Consider the following 19,718-nt stretch of genomic DNA (forward strand, 5'->3'; position numbering starts at 1 on the left):
AGTTAAAGCAGCTGCAGCGTCCACACGCTTAATGACCCGGCTGCGTGCGTGCACGCTCGTGTGAACGCAAGCGCTAGGCCAGCCATGGCAGCATTTTTTTAATCCCTCACTAAAAGTCTCGCCAGACCAGCGCATGCGCTGGGTCAGGCGAGACCTAAAAAAAAGAAGTGGTTGCTCTCTCTAAACAGTGGCCCTGTGAGATGAAGAATTTAATGTGTGGTGCTGTGTACGTTTGAGGTATAAAACATCACTTCATGCATTTCCAACACTCCATATGAAGTGATATGATACATCAACTTGCCAATAGCACAAGATGAGAAAATAATACATCTGTGGGTAAAGCCGAAGCTCACTCAATGTATGTTTTACTGAATTGGTAACGACAGAACTCATGGACAGCTGCACTGTCAAGCTAGATCTAAAGATAGGCAGTGGATCCTTAGGATCTAAATAATTTAAGTGCAGTTTCTAACTTACTATTTCTGGCCAAGGCGCAAGAGAACAGCATTAAATCACAACCAACGCTGTCTATAAAATCAAATTAACTACTTCATGATAAAAAATTGTGGCTGATGACCTTCACCTTCTGGACGAGGGAGATTCATGCACTCTTCAGTGGCCTTCCACCTGTAATTCACACCTCTCTCCAGAGGATAGTTGAGGAGAGAGTGGGACTGATTGGAACAGTCCTCAAATGGCTCGCTTCAGGCTTAATAAATATTGATCAATTCATCATAACTGTATGTCCGTTTCCAGACATGTCTATATAACAAGGCACCCTCTCTGCTCCCGAAGGCTTAAAGATCTCACTTGAGACATTCGGCATAGAAAGGAAATGTCTGGCCTTCATTCTGAGCCTCACAAACATCTCTTACCGTTTTTTTTAATGATGATGGCACTCAACTGTACCTAAGCGTTTGCTCCCAGTGGACTTTAATACATTATTGAAAGTCCCCAGTGAGATCCACCTAATTCCACTAAAACCAATTCTGACTAACTATTCGTGTGAACTGCTGTATTTCAGCACAGAATTGGCTCAAGAAAAAAGGAAAGCTTGACAGCTTCCTGAACATTGTAAATCATTACAGGCCTCTGGGATTGAACATTAGGCAAGCACCTGAACACACAAGAACATATCAACTCTATGAACTAGCTGGCTCAGCCATCAATCAGTTAATTCTTTTATTTATTAATTTATTTATTATTTTGTCTCGACAAAATTACAATCGTCAGTACAACAGTGCTCTTTGTCTCAGTATTCATGACATCGTCAGTTACATCATGCCTATTAATATTCAACATAGTGCATCACTTTGCGCTCATTTATCACGGTGTGTAATACAGGTTATATTACTAAATCGTTTCTCCCTTCTGTCAGTTCCATTCAGCTGCCTAAAGTACTTAATACTTATCTTATCCCTCCTTTTCCCCGCGCACTGTGTCTATAGTCCAATCCAATTCTACCATTGTTATACGTGGTGCTCATTGGCTGTTGTCTGTGGCAACCTTATCTCTCTAATAATCTCTCAAAGACTGCCATATATCCATAGGCCTAGATGCTGGGGGTTGTAGTTCAGCATATAATTCGCTATGAGTATCGGAATACATTAAACTTTTAAGCCACTGTTCGAGTGTTGGCGTGCTCCTATGACCCCAGTGAATGGCCAACTCTCTTCTTGCAATGAGTAATGCTATGCCAATATACCTGCACATCGCTTTAGGGATGTCCGCCATGTATCCCATCAAGGCCATTATAGGAGACAGCCTGATTTGTAGGCTAGTCATTTGTTGCAGTGCTGTAAAAATGTGCTCCCGTACCCAGCCACCCTGTTGCATGTCCATGTCATATGGATATAGCAGCCCCTGGGGGCCTGACACTTAGGACAGTTTTGTGCAAGACGGGTCTATACTTGCCATTCTCACTGGCGTCATATATACTCTGGATAAGAACTTGTAGTGGAGCAGCTTGTGTCTGTAGTTACATGATACCATGCGGGTGACCGTGCAACACTCTTGCCATAATTTATCTGTGATGGGGTGCCCCAGATCCGCTTTCCATGCACTTCCGACCTTACTATCACACACCGGCATTCGCTCTAAGCTAGCATGATATAATTTGGATATGAGTTTGCTCCTGTCTGTATTGGATATGAGTAACTTCAGCGGCGTGAAGATGTCTGGCTCTAGGGTATAAGTGGATATGTGGCTCAGCAGCATATTTTGGAGTCTGGTTAGTACAAACTGGTCCATGACCGGAGCAGCTGTAAAGCGATCATCTTCTGTAAGTGAGTAAATGTGGCCCCCAGGAAATACATCCCCAAATGTACATAGCCCCTACTGCCTCAGTGTGTGCTTTACTAGCGGTTCTGTTGTGATGGGTACCCAAGGTTTGTCTATCAGAGGAATTTGGGAGGCATATACTTCGACACCTCCTGTTACACAAAGCAGTTTCCTCGAGGCCCAGCATGTATTTGACACAGTTTGCACATCCTCTTTGTCTAGTGGCAGCCCTGCTGGTAGGTCAGATCTGCCTCAGGTTTCGCATAAGGCAATCTGGCATCTGGGTGGTACCAATGCCATGCAAAGCTGCACTGTGCCACTAAGTAATATAACTGCATATTCGGGACTCCAAACCCTCCCTTTTCATATAGTAGCACTGGGGTATCCCACCCAACGAGCGGTTGCCGTCCTCCCCATATCAAGCATACCAAGTGTGTCCGTAGCTGAGTAAAAAATGAATTTGTATGTGGTATGGGAAAATTGTTAAAGAGATATAGCAGTTTCGGTAAAATGATCATTTTAATTATGGCCACCCTGCCGTAGCCCAATCCATCGGTCTATTTTAGCAGTTAGTTGTTCCAGTACTGGTCCATAGTTTAACTGCAATATTTGCTCCTTATCCTTATGCAGGACAATTCTCAAGTGCCGGGTTTCTGTGTCGCACCACGTCAGTGGGAACCCTACACATGTATGGTTTTGTACATCAGTCAGTGGGAATGCCACTGATTTCGGCCAGTTTATGTGCAGTCCTGATAGAACCCCGAAGATGTGCTATCTCATTAAGCAGTGGGGCTAGATTCTCAGCAGGGTGTCTGACACAACATAATATCAACCGCATATAGTGTCACCAGGACTGGGCCAGTTTTAAATTGTGGAGACGTCTCAATAGGGGTCCATTGCAATGATGAACAAAAGCGGCAATAGCGGGCATCCCTGCCTAATGCCTCACGTTATTTCAAAGGAACAAGTTATTGTGCAATTAATTCTTATCTGCACTGTAGGCAGGGTGTACAGCAAGGCAATCAATGACGTGTATCCCACAGGGAAACCCATCTTGCGCAGCACTGCCTGGAGGAAGGGCCGCTGAAGCCAATCAAAGGCCTTCTCCGTGTCCAGAAAGTCCCGCAATCGCCAGTACTGTGGGCTCTATTCTGTGCAGCATAGAGAAGAACGTGCAAAGGTTTAATGTAGTCGATCTATGGGGGATGAACCTGGACTGTACTGGTGATAGAATTTGCCCCAGCAGTAGCGACATTCTGGTCGCCACCATTTTAGCCAATATTTTTATATCGAAATTTAATAGCAACAATGGCCTGTAGGGGCTGCAGTGCGTTGGATCTTTCCCGGGTTTGAGAAGTAGCAATGTAACAGCGTCCCGCAACGAGGGGGAAAGAATACCCTCCTCTAGTGCCTCAGCATACATTTCTAGCAGCTGCGGTGCCAGTAGCTCTTTATAAGTCTTATAGAAGGTGCCTGTGAATCCGTCCGGCCCTGGGACTTTGTTCCTGTCCATGGCTTCTATTGCTTGCTTAAGCTCCTCAACAGTGAAGGGCTCACTTAGGAATTGTTTTTGAGCAGACGTTAGCCATACCATAGATATAGTGTCCAGGTAGCTGGCTATGTCACTGTTCCCTTCTGTGTGTTTGGTGGTATATAAATCTGTATAGTATCTCAACACTTCGCGTTTAATTCCGGCTGTGTCAGCAATATGTTCATCCTGTGGTCCACGCAGGTTTGCTATGTATGATTGCCCAAGTGGTGGCTGCAGTAGGCATGCCAGGTTTCGGCCCGGCCTCTCCCCTTCCCAGTATCTTCTTACTGTGGCATCTTTGAACTAATAGTGAACTTCTCTGTCTGCCGGTTCCTGGTATTCCGCTAATAAGGCCGTTCTCTTAGATAGATAGTCATGAGATGTACCGTCAGCCTGTTCTTGGTCTAAGTGTGTAAGTTCGCCCTCTAATTTGTATACTACTGAGGTCCTTTAGGATCCCTGCACCCTTGGAGATGCGTACCCCCCTCATGTATGCCTTGTAGGCTTCCCATACAGTAGCGTGGTGCGGGATTGATCCTGCGTTGATCTCCAAATATTCATTTATTGCCATCCTGAGTTCACTTCTAAAGACTTTTTCCATCAGTGCTCTCTCCGGGTATCGCCAACGTCTCTTTATGCCTATACGTCCTGCATCCAAGGGTTCATAGTACGGGACAGTATCCAATAATCTAATCTCGTCCATGTATTATATTGCGCCGCATAATGCGTGTACGCAAGGCCAGCAGGGCATCGTAGACGCTACGCATCATGCATCACGTATCGCTCACAGAGTTCCATTAAGGCCATAGGGGCTCTCAGCTTAGCATGAAGCGCTTTGGTGGTGCTGTCCAGTGTCAGGTCTAATACTATATTCAGATCGCCCCCCATTAAAATATGATATGCGTCCAACAGGGCAATTTGCGTTTGTAATTTATCATCTACATTCAGTGAGTATACGTTGACCAGTAATATACAGTGCCCCAACAGCACCCCCAAAACCAGCAAATAATGCCCTGTCTGATCTGCTACAGTGTGTAAGTGGCTGAACGGCAAATTTCTGCGTATCAACTTGGCCACCACCGTGCGTATGTACTATAGCTAGCGAATAATCTATCTTTCCCCACGTTGTGCCCAAAGTAGGTACGCGAGTGGGCGCCAGGTGTGTTTCCTGCAGAAACATTACATCTACTGCATGCCTGCGCATGTATTGTATCACCTGTCTGCATTTCCGCGAGTTATTGAGCACCCTGATGTTCCATGACATGAACGCTATGTCTGTATTAGCCGCTGTCATTGATCACTATGCATAGTGATATCCTGACATTAAACACTTCTGGACACTGTTGCCTTCTTTTCTGCGGTGTTTCCCACCACCTATAAGAGACATATTGTCACAACTCTCCCTCCCACTCTCCCACCCAAGCCGAGCGTCTAAACACCCAGCATAAACCCAAACCATCATACATAACAATTGCGTAACTCCCCAATGCCATCCTTGGCGTAACATTTCTCTGTATTTGTGAACTTCACTGGGGGTGTGGCAACACTACGTCAGGCCCCGCTTTCTGAATCATGAACTCTATAGTGTCTCCAGTCTATGTGTGGCCGCTGCACCACCACATAGAGCATTCACAGGTTTACTAGGATTGATTTGTGTGCACTGCTACATTCAGTCATGCCAAACTTATCTGTAGATTTGTGGATCAGGCGCGTCTGTCCATGTGATTACCCCATCGGAAATCATTTGATGATAGCACTAGAGTGGAGCTCAGGTTGAGACCCTCCCGGTTACCCATGGTGGTTATTTTACTGAATTTCTGAAAAAGAGTTGCAGAGTTCCTGAACAGCCGTGGGGGTGTCAAATATGCGTACTTTCCTCTGCACGTCGATCCGTAGCCGCGCCGGGTAGAGCATTCCATATCGCAATCTAAGATTTTGCAGCATTGCCTTGACTCCTGCATACTTGCGTCTGGCTTCCTGCACCATGATGGTAAAGTCTAGGAATAAGGATAGAGTGGAGCCTTGCCATGTTAATGGCCCTCTTTCTCTTGCCAGTCGTAGCGCAATGTCCCGGTCTTTAAGTTTAATAGCCTACCAATTATTGGTCGAGGCAGGAGGCCTGGATTTGGATGCGGCCCCAACGAACTTTGAGCGTGTTCTACAACAAATGTAGTGGTAAAAACTTCATCCCTGGACAGCTCCGTCAACAGCCTTTCCACAAATTGGCCCATATGCAGGCTGTTCGTCGATTCCGGCACCCCCAATATGCGCAGGTTGTTCCTTCTCCCTCTTGCCTCCAAATCCTTGGCCTTCACAGCTAGCGTCTTGACATGCCGCTCCAGTTTTTCTACCCTTTTTCGACAGTTGCGCTGTTCCATCTTCGAGGTCCGACACTCTGCTTTCTGCTATGTCTAGTCGTCGCTCGTGCCTCTCCATCCGCTCATGCATTTTATCTAGTCTTTTGTCAAGCACATTGAATCTCTCATGCAGTGTCTTAAAACCTGAACGCAGCTTCTTTAAGAGCGCCTCTGCACTTGACCGCTCCATGTCTTCCCCTACCGCCGATGGGGCGTCCTCCACCTCTTCTGTGCGTGAGGTGGCTGCTTTATCTTTTGCAGCTTCAAATGGCAGTTTGCATTGCTTAGGGTTCCTCTTGGCCATGCTTGTCTTGGAGAAGGGAAAAGTGTCCAGAACCTTCACTGCCACTATGAATGTAGATTCCGCAACAGACACCCCAGGCAACCCCAGGGCCCCAGCAACGATCTTCAGTACCCCAGTATTAAATAGTATTCAGGGCCCTGCCCCCACAGGTCTCCTCCGCTGCGAACACTTGCTTTTGGCCGGCAGTGTGTGTCTTGGTTCTCTCGTTGTTGATTTCAGTAGCCGGTGGGGGGGGGCTTCATGGGGCACGCAATGACCCAGAGCCGTCAGCTGCCCAAGGCCTCACCGCGCCTAGCAGGGCCCCCGGGCACTCTTTCCCCGCTTGTGAGCTAACAGTCAGCGCCCCCCTCCTGGTTGAAGCACTTTGCAGTGTTTGGCGCGTCCGCGCCCTGTGTCAGCAGGCCTCCAATCCGCCCTTTCAGCTCCGGCACAGCTCAGCTCAAGCTCACCTCAGGCCTTGTCAGCCGCAAGTTGTGTCAGTGGCGGCTCAGTCCTCTCGACTGCTTGAGCACCATCGTGGCTGCCGCAACCGCTACCGTCCCTTTTCTCTTCCCCGGCTTCTTCATCGTTGTGGTGCTCGGGCTGCTCTCGGCCAGGGAACAGTGTTTCCCCATCCTGGCCTTACATTCCACGCTCGGCGTGTGCGTAGGTCTAATGCAGGCCGCTATTGCGCTCCACTCTCGCAGTGCCAATGTTGCTTTCCAGGGGCTCTCCGACTTTCCAATCTTCATGCCATTCGATCGTGCTGTTGTTTAATGTGTAGTTAATGGCATCTGTACCGGTGCAGCTTTGCACACGCCCCACAGGGGCCGGATCTGCGGGAAGGCTGGCGTAGCTTCACCTCCGCACGGCCATTAGGGTCGGCGGCTTGGCCACGCCCTCAATCAGTTCGTTCTTGACAGTGACTTCCACTGAATAGGCCAGTCACAAGTACTTAGACTACATTATGGAACACCCTGCTATTATGGGTCCCTAAAAATCATCTTGACTCTCTGAGTAGTCTTGCATGTGGCGGCCAGGTTAGTGACAGGTTCAAGAAAGTTTGACCACATCTCACCAATGGCTGAATTAGCTCCTAGTAGAAATAAGATTTATCTCCAGACTGGCATTCATCATGCACAAAGTACTTCAGGCATGTACCCCAATCTATCTGACTCAGAAACTGCAGATATCAAGAGGTCAATGCCTTTTTATAAGCACCGACAATCTCCTTCTCAAAACCTCTTCCATGAGGAAGACAAAAAAAAATAAACACTCTTTCTCAGTAAGCACTCCCTGATTTTGAAATTCCATCCCACCTTACATTGGGAAAATACCATCATACAATACGTTTAAAATTGAAGTGAAAATGGTGTTTTACCAGTGTCACTTCTAAACAATGTTACTGTTTAAGAGTAGGTGTCTTGCTATCTGGCAACCATAAGGGAGGCCCTTACCTTTATTGTCCAAAGAGGTTTCAAGAAGGAAAATCAGTGTTACGATAAAATATAATTTCTACTAGGAAAATGTGCATTTGATCATAGACTAGCAGTAAAGAGGGCGCATCTTGCTACTATGTAAAGCGCTCTGACACTCTTCTGTCTTGTACATGCTATACAAAACCTCTAAATAAAGAATCTTAATTCCTAAAACAGAAACAAGAGAAGGGAACCAGATGTAAAGATGGTGGAAAGAAGGTTCACTAATTGGGGACAGCAGTGGAAATTGTCTTATTTTAAGTTTTGTGACTTGTTCACGCAAGTGATGTCCAGGTGACCCAGCGATTTGGTCAGAGCTATCCTGAAGCCAATGGCAAATGTGGTCTTTGCTGCCAGGTAACAAGGTTTATTGAGCTATGGGGCTTTCTTAATGTGTGTGATTTCTTGATTTCCTCAGTAAGGCATGCAGCATATTGATGCTCCGCTTACATTTGGGAAGTTTACACAAATAGATTAATGAAATCGAGTAGACAAAGGAATGTCCTTTGTTTTTTAATAATAGACACTGACAAGTGTGAAGTTCATGGTGAAAATCTCTGATAAGGTGGAGTTCTAAGGCTGGGTTATTGGTTAGAGTAACGTACGTATGTGATGAGTGCTTAGGGCAGACTGTGAAACCTTCAGTTTGAGCTAATTTTTCTAATACGCTGAAAACATCAAAGACCGCAATAGATTAGCTCACCGGTGGGATTAAAAAAAGGGACATCTCTTTTACAAATCTTCCAGCGATTTGAAAGAGTTATTACTATTTGTGACCTATATCTCATTTTGCAAAGCGACCTACATTCTAATAGGTTGCGTCTTAAAATCTTCAATCTCGGGAGCTCACACAACGATCTGCCTAATCAATATTGATTAGTCAGGTAGCTATTTGCGACCCTTGTGATTGGCTCCAAACCCAGTGAATGTGACCTGTAAGGAACAGCTGACCACCATACCTGTGCTTGCATTCCAAATTGGAACTTTTTTCCAGCTCATGTTCCTTCAAAGAACTGGGCTTCCTTAAAAAAAAAAGTCACATTTGGGAAGACATCGCGAGCTGGGGCAGGGACACTCAACATGATTCCCAAATCAGAAACCGTTGAATGGGATAAGCTTCCCCTTTGGAAATCTGTTACCGCCAACGTTGTGGAGTCAGTAACACTTCAGCAGTTTGCATCTCATTTTATTTCAATATTAGTAGGTGGTAACACTCTCACGCCACTTCTTAATTGCGTTTTAGAATGAGTTGCAGAACCGCATTTGCAATTCGGTAAGCCTTATAAGAATCGCAAAATAGGTTTAAATGTCATTTTGCAGTCTATAATGCTTTGATTTTGCGAATCGTAGGGTTAAGACTGCAACATAGTTTATGACATCTGGCTCCTGGTCATTCTAATAAATGATCATTACTATCAATGTAATTTAGCCAGAGCTATATGTTGTCTATCAGAACAACAAATGGTGCCGGTTCCTGTTGATTTTTCATGACATTTTAGAAAATCATGGAGTGTATTTACACGTGATTGACACCGGCCTTCTCTGCCAGTCAACTTAGGAACTCACTAGAGCAGCAACCTCTGGTGTGTGCCTCCTCCTCAGTTGCCTGCACCAGCCCCTTCACCTCCATACCAACCTATATAAATTCCATCAACTCCAGAGGATATGGGTAATCAGATCTTAGAAGAAAGTTAGGATGAAGTCCAGGACAGGGGAGATGGATCAGAAGAGCAGACTAACTGAGATGCCAACTAGGCCAGCGACACTCGGGATCAGGACAACCATTAGGCTCCCCTATGTTAGTGCCTACAAAAACAATATTTCTAGGGTTCACCTTCTATTGGAAAGTGTGCCAATGAAATGTGGCCTTCTTGTGACAATGGCAGGACAGCAATGTTTCATCTGTGATTCTAAGGAATAGTGGACAAGGTCCCTATCAAGCCCATTCCTATTTTGAACTGCATCTGGCCAGAGGACATTAAACTAATAAAGACAGTAGCCACAGTATCTGCTGTAGATACAAATAAGAAAAGAAATGCTCACTCTGCATCATACTATCTCACAGTTCACCTGCGCCTTGTCTCGTTTGTCGGTGGGGCAGCTGAACACAGGTCATGCAATTAAATCATGCCTCCCTCTATAATTCATCATTGGAATGGCAGGAATATAGGCGCACAAAGTAAAAGAGTACGTTCCAGTGCAACAACATCTATTAAGGCGGTGTAAAGCACTGGTTAATCTAGGCTGTTACGATGGACACATGTGAAGTGACATCACCCAGTACCTGGAACTCCTGCCTGCGAATAAAAAGAGGCAGTGAAACTGGTTCATGCAGGAAGGAGCCAATTGGTTAGCTGCTGCTGTAGATGCTGCAGTGGACATTTCCAATTTAGGCTTATGTCAGCTCTCGGGAGCGGCATTATTTTAAAGAAACTTAAGAACACTGCCTTTTGACTGGAAGCTCATGGGAAAGTCCTTGATATGTCTGTTTATGGTCTAACACTTTTGAGCAAACGTGGATTAGACACTGAAGCAGCTCCCTCTCTTAGAGCACCAGAGTTTTAAAAACCTTCTAGATTTGTGGCTCCAGGACATTACAGATCTTCAGAGGAAACTCCTGGCTACACAGATCCCTGCAGAGGAAGTGTAGACATTACTGCCATTTATACAACAATCAAGTATGTTCTAGAAACCAGGAACAGGGTCACAGAAAGCCTTCGCCGAAATGACAAAATTCTTCATGTTCCATTGGTTGAGACACACACAAGAGACCTGACTTTCTAGTAGTATGGTTCCTTCTAACCTTCACCCTTTGGGGTGTGGGGAGGGGGAAAGGATATCAGATTATGCCCTAAAGTGGCACAACATCCCTACAGATTGTTGGGACCACAGATTGTTGGGTTATGGACATATGCTTGAAGTTGCACAAAAGCGGCCCACAAGCTAGAAGAGATCAGCACTACCTGGACCAGATGTAATCCAAAACCTTTGAATGCCTCTTCATAGTTGCTATTAAGAAAGCACTGAAAAAACTAATCTGCCAGGGATAATATTCCTGGTTCTTTGTGAAAATGAAATCTGGTGGCTGAAGACCCATCTAGGTCTGCTGTGTCTCAATATGTTCTTGAAGTCCTTCATAATGGTCTCATTTACTTAGGTCCTCTTCATGCTCGAAGAAGCGGATTGACTGATGTCCTTCAGAATGCTTATTTCCCTATCCCCATTTATCAGAATTGCAGTCATTATGTCAGATTTTTGTAGAGAAGCAGCATTACTAATTCAAAGCCCTCCGAGTCAACCACAAGTCAACACAAGGGACTTAGTCAAGTGTTTAGCACCAGCAGAAGTGCATCTGTTTAAGAAAGGCTGATAGTTGTTTCCATACTTGTACGACGGTCTGATGAAAGGTTCACCAGAGAGGGATCAGAAGAATTAACAAACACCTGCTTGGCACTCCTCCATGGAATGATGTTCACTCTGAACTACCCAAAGTGGCTGAGTCTCAACACTGGAGAGCCTAGCAGAGTTGCCGCCTCCCTCTAGGTTTGCAACTAACCAGGCCTATAGGCACTGCTGCCATTCACCACAGTTCTGCTGGCAGCATCTCATGACAGGTCTATTCACTACAAGCTGTCTCTAGATGCTGACTCGACCCTCCAGAGGGTTGTGCACCGACAAGCACGGAGACACCACAATCACCATTCACAGCCCAGAATTCCTCCTAGGCCTGTCTCAGAATTACGCTGCAATGCGACTCCGTCTGGGTATATCAAACGGCAAATTAGCAATGGTCACCAGCTAACTCAATAACAGTGCGGGTCTATAAAGTCGATGTGCTTTGTGATGTCAGATAAATACAAGATAAACACTGCAGCGAGTAGAGCCTCACTAAAGTGTGGCTGTCTTGCACCCCCACACTCTTGCACTCTCTTGGAAGGTAGTTACTCAAACAGAATCAGACACTTGGGTAAGATATTGAAAAATAGAGTTTTATTTCTTAATTTGTACATGAGGCTCATCAACCTGCCAGCTCGTAACAGCCCTTTCCAACTGTCTTCAATCGAGTCCACACATTCTAAAAGTATGTTATTCCAGTATAGTAGCATTATTTGAAATTCTTGCTTCATTGAGAGCTAGACTGCTGACCAGGATGCCACACCACTCAAATCTTCCTAGGGACAAACTTTGACAGGGCTCAAGGGAAAACATTTATTTTCCCAGGGCCAATCGGGAGATTGTAAACACAATTTTGAACTTCAGTGCCATTTCAGACAGTTCTTGTCAGTGCTAGGGCTAATGTCTTCATGGATTTCACAGCTCCCACGTTGTAGGCTTGAATACGGCCATCCAGTAGGAGCCACATCTTCAATGCGACGGGTTGAGGATACTTGGTAGGTCTAAGTAAATGTTAGTGGCCGAAACTGGCATTTTGTGGGGGTAAATGCTGCTGAATCTTTTGAAAGGTCTACTGTTTCAACATCCTCAACATCAAATGATATTGACAACAGACATGTCAATGAGCAGATGGAGACCCCACATGTATAACTTGTTGACAAAAGGCAAATACTTGGAAGCCAAGAAGATTCTCCATATCAGCATCTTGGAGCTTGGTGCTATTCTTTGATGCCTATGGGATTTCCTTACATGTCTGCGCAACACTTCAGCCTTGATTCTGATGGGCATTACAATATCAATGCATTACGTTGTCAAAAACGGCAGATTGAAGTCACACATCCTGTCAGAGGAATCTCAACCACTGTGGAATTGGGCGATAGCCAACAACATCAAACTGATGGTGGAACAGCTGCCGGGTCTTCATAGCAGTTAGTTGACCTTATTCAGTGTCTCTCAGAATGTCACGAGTGGGCACTCCAAATGTTCAGCGACTCTTACATAAATGGGGTCAACTCCAGATGAATCTATTTTTGGTTTGTGAGACCAGAAAATGCTATATCTTTGCCAGCAGGCATTACCAGCAGCGACTCAAATGGAAACGTTTTCAATTAACTGTTTCAAAGTCTAAGCGTACGCTTTTCCTCCAGCCCCCATGATCCTCCTGGTCCCAAAGTCCTTACCAAATTGAAGAGTGATTGTTGTCAGCCCTGCATGACAAGACATATTTGTGCACTAAAATATTATGGCTGTTGAGTGCCCCACTGTTCACCCTCAGAGTACTTCAGAACATCTTTCCAGGAAGAAGGGGCAGGTTCTTCTTCACAAGCTGCAGGTCTTTATCCACAAAGTCTGGATCCTGATCATTTACAATTTGGATATTCCAAAAGACTGTAGGATTTTCTTACCATGGTCATGCCTGCCATCTACTTCCAAGGCACCCAACACTAAGTGGAAGGAATTCTGTATCTATTGAGCGAATGAAGGCCTTCATACACTGTCTGTGCCTTCTCATCAGATTCTGCCATACCTGCTACAGCTAGCCAGATCCGGCCTCAAGCATGCCTTAGTGAAGGTGCACCTGGTTGCTCTCTCAAGGTTCAGACACTCTTCTCAAACGCAGTCATTTTTAGGTCTCGCCTACCAGACAGGGCAAGCTGTCTGGTTGCAAAGACTAATGTGGGCTTAACAAGAAAGTACAGTGATTTTCAACCTGCCTGTTGGCTTTCTTGTTACTCTTATTTGCTTGCTTCTTATTCAGTGCCTTTCTTTGTCCCAGATTGTCCGTCTTATGCTTGCCACTTTTCTGGAGCATAGCCTCTTTAAGATCTCTTTGCTTGGCTTATTTGTATCCTTCCACTGCTCACTTTTAGGGGACTTTCTTTTCCTTTATGGTTCAGCATCCAATGCAAGTGCATGTGTTTTCCAGCTATTTCCCGCATGTGCTCGCCCCCTGTGCCCTGTACTTCACGTTGCTCACACATTTTCTGTTTTCTAGTGTACTTTTCCCCAGTTCTCTGACTTTCTCCCTCCCTCGTGTGTTTCTCCCCTACGGTTCTCCTTCCTTTGTTTGCTTCTTTCCCACCCCTGTGTTGCTCTACTTGCTTTTGCTTGTACTTCTCCCACTGCCCTTGTGTTGCTGTCTCCTTAGTCTGCTGCTAAAAACACTCCTCCGCCCTACCCGCTCCACTCTTCAGCTCCTCCATTACCTCCCAAACCCTTCGGTCCTTTTTTGTTTTTTAATTTTGTGCTTTCACACAAAAAACAATTGTATTTACTGTTCCAAGATCAGCAAATAAAAAAACAACGCAAATGGCACCTGTATCTTTCCACTGGCGCACATGCATTGTGCTGCATGCACGCATACATCATCACGCATGCATGCACCATTGTAATGACACAATCGCTGTTGCGCCATTTAAAAAATCTTTTTGTAGATGCTGCACATCATCTGGAAAAAGCTTTTTGCTTTTCCCCTGATGCTGTAGAGCATCGCCAAAATACATTTGGAAAGCCAGTAGGTCCCATTAGTGAGATCTATTAGCCTTGACAATGCTTGTTCCCAGAGTGAGTGATCAAGCAGTTTATGAAAGGTCCATTTCATGCCTGCTCTACTGTGAGATATCAGTCTGTACACTAGTAAACTAGGGGCTAAACACAGTCCTGATATATCTTATTGCTCCTCCATTTGAGCCAATTTACAAGGCAGAGTTAACATTCCTTTCCTTGGAAAACCACATTGTTTCTTGCATTGGCATCCTACAGAAGACTAGTTGAATCGCAAGCGTTGATGATCAAAATGCCAGTTCTACAATGCTGAAAAGGCAAGGTTCTCCTATAGTTAAACCCAAAGTGTATACCCAAAGTGCTATCAGACTTCCTCCTTGATGAGTCGGCTGTTCTCCATTCCTTCTTTCCAAACCCTACTACAACTGCAGAAAGATACTTGCATTCTCTAGATGTATGTAGGTGCCTTAAGTTTTACCAACAGAAGATTAAAGATATTAGACGCACTTATCAGATCTTTGGGGCCTTTGGATATACTGGTAGAGGTCATCCTCTCTCTGGCCTGTTATAATGTCCGTCTGCATGCATTGCCTTTTGGGGCAAGAAGATGAATCAAACTCTGCGACGGAGAGCCATGGGACACTTCACAAGAAACAGGTCCTCAATGGCATCCCTCTACACTAGTGTTCCTCTGCATAACAAATGCTGTTACTGCGACATGAGAGAGCGGGCATTACTCCCTCTAAGTAGATGTAGCAGAAGATTTTTTAGTTATGCAAGTAGCTTTGTGAAATCTCTCTTGTTAAGGTGAGTTTGGTGTACTGGTAATTATTATGATTCAAGCATGTGAATCTATGAAAGATCCAATGCTGGAGAAGAAAAGAGTTACTTGTGTGTAATATAGAATGTTTTATGGACTCACATATGAACCACCTTCCTCCCTGGTCGGAGGCTCACTTGTTATTGACTTTCATAGAGGGAGAGTACTGGGTGCTTTCACCTGATTGGCTCGGGTTTCGTGCTTTTCAGTGAGTTTCATATGCAGCTGTTTGTGGGCCTGAAGCTATTTTAACAATGTTTACTGCTTATTTATACTAATGAGGATTCTTAGCCTGATGACTGAAAATAATCCAATCATGTAAATCTATGAAAGACACCAACTCTGGACCAACATTGTAGATAAGTAACTTGATTCTAAATACCCCAAGGAATATAAGGGATCTCAAATTATTATTATAAGATAGCTTTAGTAAATTATATCTGCCATTGCGCTGCCAATAGTAAGGAAAAAAAATGTAATATTGCAGTCGGAATAGTCTGAGCGGGCATCATGAAAATGCAAGTAAATGCTGAAAATGCTACAATTTGGTTTCCATGTCTAAGTTAGTTCGATCATTCAGAAGTGAAATCCTACTACAACCTTGCCCCAGGTTATGTGACAAACATTATTGCTATTTCTCTGACTATTGAAAATGTATATTTTTGTAATAAAAATGCTGTTGTAGGGTGCTGAGCATAGCATATGAGGTTTTGTCTTGACATTCATGTTTTCCTCATGTATTGCAATTGGGAACACTGTCTGATTCCAAGCACGTTTTGCACTGATTTTCAAGAGCTCATAATTGATTTAACATTCAGCGAGGTTGTCAAATATACAACTGTGTATTTGAATTTGATGGTAAATATAACAATGCTAGACAAAATGGGTGACCTTTACAGTAATGGTGTGTTTCAATCGCTCACTGATCTAACATATATTAGTAATCAAACGACTTTATTCCGCTTTACATATTACAGACTACAAAATGCGATCAAAACACTGTACCCCTCATACCCCGAAGAGCCTTCGCAGATGTCCACTCTACAATGGGTGCTAAATACGCCCAATAATCAACATATGGTGTCCAATCTGTACAGTAGGCTACAGGCCGATATAGATAGCAAAACAGCTAAGGCGATGGGGAAGTGGAATGAGGTGCTAGAGGTCCCACTTACCGAGGAGGAGTGGACCGTGGCGTACGCTCTCACCGGTCTGATTACGCCTAACGGTAATCTGAAAATGATACACTTTAAATATCTCCACCAAACATACTATACGCCAGCCAGGTTGTATGCATATGGTCTCCGCACAAATGCGACTTGTAAGCGTTGTAAAGCAGAGGTTGCTGACTTTCTGCATCTAGCATGGGGCTATGCGGCAGTGCATGAATACTGGCTTAATGTTACCACAACACTAGGTAAAATGGTGGGCGGAATTATCAATTGTACGGTTCGTACATGCTTGTTGGGCATTGGTCAGAATATGCAGGCTCGTAAGCGTAAATTTTGTACTGTTGCGTTGCCAGTGGCAAAACGTAGACTTTCCCTGTGCTGGGACAGTAAGACATGTCCAACGCTTCGACAGTGGCTTCGTGACCTGGCGTACAGTAGGGACATGCTCCACATCTACGCGGAGGAACTGCCACCTGGGGCCAAGCCTAAAGACTACTGGACATATCTAACTGACTATCTACAAGTATTCACCATGGACTAAGGAAGTACCATGCCTTATCGGGATATCTGTGGAATTGCTGGTTACTTGAAGACTCTAAAGACACTGTAAGACAAATGTTACTATGCTACAGTCTGGGGGTTTATTGTTTATGGTTTGTATAATGTACCTTTTTGAAATGTCAATAAAAAAAAATAAAAAAAATATATATAACAATGCTATTTTTACCCACCATTATTAATTTTCTATCAGGAATCCAAGTTGGTGATATATTGTTTCTGTTACAGAAATATTCTACAGAAGATGAGCTCCGCCATTTGCTAGCTTCCATGCCACAGACGGAAATGGACAAATGTGTTCAGTATTTTACATCCTTGGCTTTGAGAGAAAGCAGCCAGTCCCTAGCAGCACAAAGGGTAATTCACGATTATCTGACAGAATTCACTATACATTAATGTGAGGGTGAAAACTGTCTCCATAAAAGTGACTCTTCAAATTCTAGCCTCTGTCTGCATCAAGTAAGTAATTGTTTGCATAAATACTGCATGGAGAAAGTGTGGTCTAATGGCCAGAGTTGCCAGCTTTCACACCTTGGACCAAGGTTTGATTCCTGGCTTTGGTACTTGACTAAACACTGTGTGATTCTGAACAAATCAAATTATCTTTCTTTGTGTCAAAACTGTGCGAAATGTAACTGTGCAACTCCCACTTGATGTGCAAAGTCTTGAATAACTTAATAATCCCCTCGCCCCCCCCTGAAATGTACAGCATTCTGTTGTCCCCAACTAGGTCCAAGTTACACAAATACCAGTACATAAAATATTTACATACATGTCTACAAACCAACAGCGATAGCTAGCAAAGAACCCCTTTGCCACACATTTTTGGGCCACCTTATACTTTATAAAAGACCAGTAGTACAGCAGCATGTCTGCCATAGCTAGACCGTCATCATAGACCGACTGGAGACATTTCTTATAGGCCAAGCTAGGCACTCCATATACTCAATGGAAGGCAAGCTTGTATGATTGTACTTTTTTTTCAAAGAAATGTGAGGATCTCAAAGGGATAGTTCTGGAGAAGCAGGGGGAAGGCCACCATATAAAGAGAGTGACCCTACCCAAAATGGCCATTGGGAGTTCCAAAACAAAAGCTCTCAGTATATCTATGGATATTCAATGTCATATATCCCAAGTATTTAAAACCCTCTAGCCACCCAAAGAAGTAATAGACAGCCTGCTGCTAATCAACCCCGCCCTCACCACCCCACAATTTCCCTTGCAGCCATTAGGTATATGCTTCGTTTGACCACTAAACCCAAGGTTTGCCTCATATTTGTCTTGACCAGGCTTCTCCAACGAGTACTGGTAGCTATCCAGCTACTTTAAGTAGCTCTCTTGTGTGCATCACAATATACTAAATTAAAAGCTTTTAATTGGTTGAATTATATGTCAATGTATTAATTAATTATTGTATGAGTGCCAAAACTGTGTTTTCCAGCCAAACACGTGTATTTTCAGAACTCTTAAACTGATGTTTGTTCAAAAATGGCTGAGTTTCCAAAATATAGTTAAAAAAAAGTTTTTGGAATGATGAATCATGTGGGGACACTTATTACTAACATTCTTACTTTCATGCTTGGGCTTTGCAGCAGTGGATGTTTTATATCCCATCATATTCCAAACTGACAGTCATTTATTTTTAACATTCCTGCTGGAAGCCATGTCTGATGCACTGAGTGGATCACTGCTACATACAGTGGGCATTAATATAATCGTGTCTAATGTGGTTACTATTACAACTCTAGTAATAATAGTAGCTCACAATTATTTTTATTGAACATAAGTAGCTTTTATTACACAAAAGGTCGGTGTGGTACCTCCCGTACACTAAGGAGTCGTCAGTATAAATGGAAACTTGCTTGGTCACTTGCGGACACTCCCCGCAAACCCCCACTCCAGACCCCAGACAAGGCCATCTTGTTGGATTAAAGCTGGAAGAGGTTCAGTTATGAGGCCAAAAGGCAGGAGAGGTCACCACAGTCTTATTCCCTGCTGCATTCAAAGTGAAGCACAGAGAACACAAGCCACACACATTCTGGTGATGGCGTTGGTATACGTGAATCTGATCTATGCAAGGAATGAGGCCCTAGGTTCTTTTGCACAAGGATCCGAAATAGGTACTCAACTTAGAAAGTCAAAGGCCTTTTGAAAATCAACCAACAGAATGGCAGAAAGACCGTCTAGTGATTGTGCTAGTGAAAGGGTCAAGTGCATTTGTCATAGGCTATGTCTGATCACCCACAGTGGCATGACGCCATTTTGGTCTGTGTGGTGCAGCTGTTAATGACTTCCACTATTCAGTTAGCCAGGATCTTGGCCAGTACCTTGGCTTCAACATGGATGAACGAAATGGCCCAGAAGGAATCACACCTGTCCGGAGAACGTCCTGACTAGCTACAACAGGAATAGTTGTAGTACAAAGCCCTTGAGAGAGGTTACCTTCCTGAATGGCTTCATTGATGATTGTGCCCAAATGCAGCATCAGGATTGAAACAGTGTCATGGTTATGAAGGTAGGCATCACCCATCCATGTATAACCAACATGAAGGCCTCTAAGAGCAGGGACGTATCCAAGATTCTGTTGGATGTAGACTCCAGCCTTTTCCCTAAGATGCATCAAAAAGATGTTTTTGGTCAAGCATCTAGGTGCCAAATGTCATGCTTCACATCTAGACAGTACCTAAAGTGGAATTCCAGTGTTGCATAATCAGACTTCGAGGTGAAATACATGCTCCTGACACTTAGGACTAATCAGAGGTAGGCATGAAAAATAATGAAGGCAGAGAACTGGTGGGGTGCCGATAAGTAGGTCTGTTCCCTAGATTGAATGTTTTAGG

At 44.2% G+C, this 19,718-nt stretch overlaps 1 protein-coding gene across 4 annotated transcripts in view; it reads left to right on the top strand.

Annotated features, from left to right (window-relative positions):
* SERAC1 (serine active site containing 1) overlaps nt 1-19,718 on the top strand; it is a 401,166-nt gene that overhangs the window by 255,429 nt on the left and 126,019 nt on the right. For all 4 annotated transcript variants that reach the window (XM_085612157.1, XM_085612159.1, XM_085612160.1 and 1 more), the window contains exon 8: nt 17,107-17,235. In XM_085612157.1, coding sequence (XP_085468283.1) covers nt 17,107-17,235 — 129 coding nt within the window. The remainder of the gene's footprint in view (nt 1-17,106; nt 17,236-19,718) is intronic.

Source organism: Triturus cristatus, chromosome 6, assembly GCF_964204655.1.
Source record: "Triturus cristatus chromosome 6, aTriCri1.1, whole genome shotgun sequence".
Classification (NCBI taxonomy): Eukaryota; Metazoa; Chordata; class Amphibia; order Caudata; family Salamandridae; genus Triturus; species Triturus cristatus.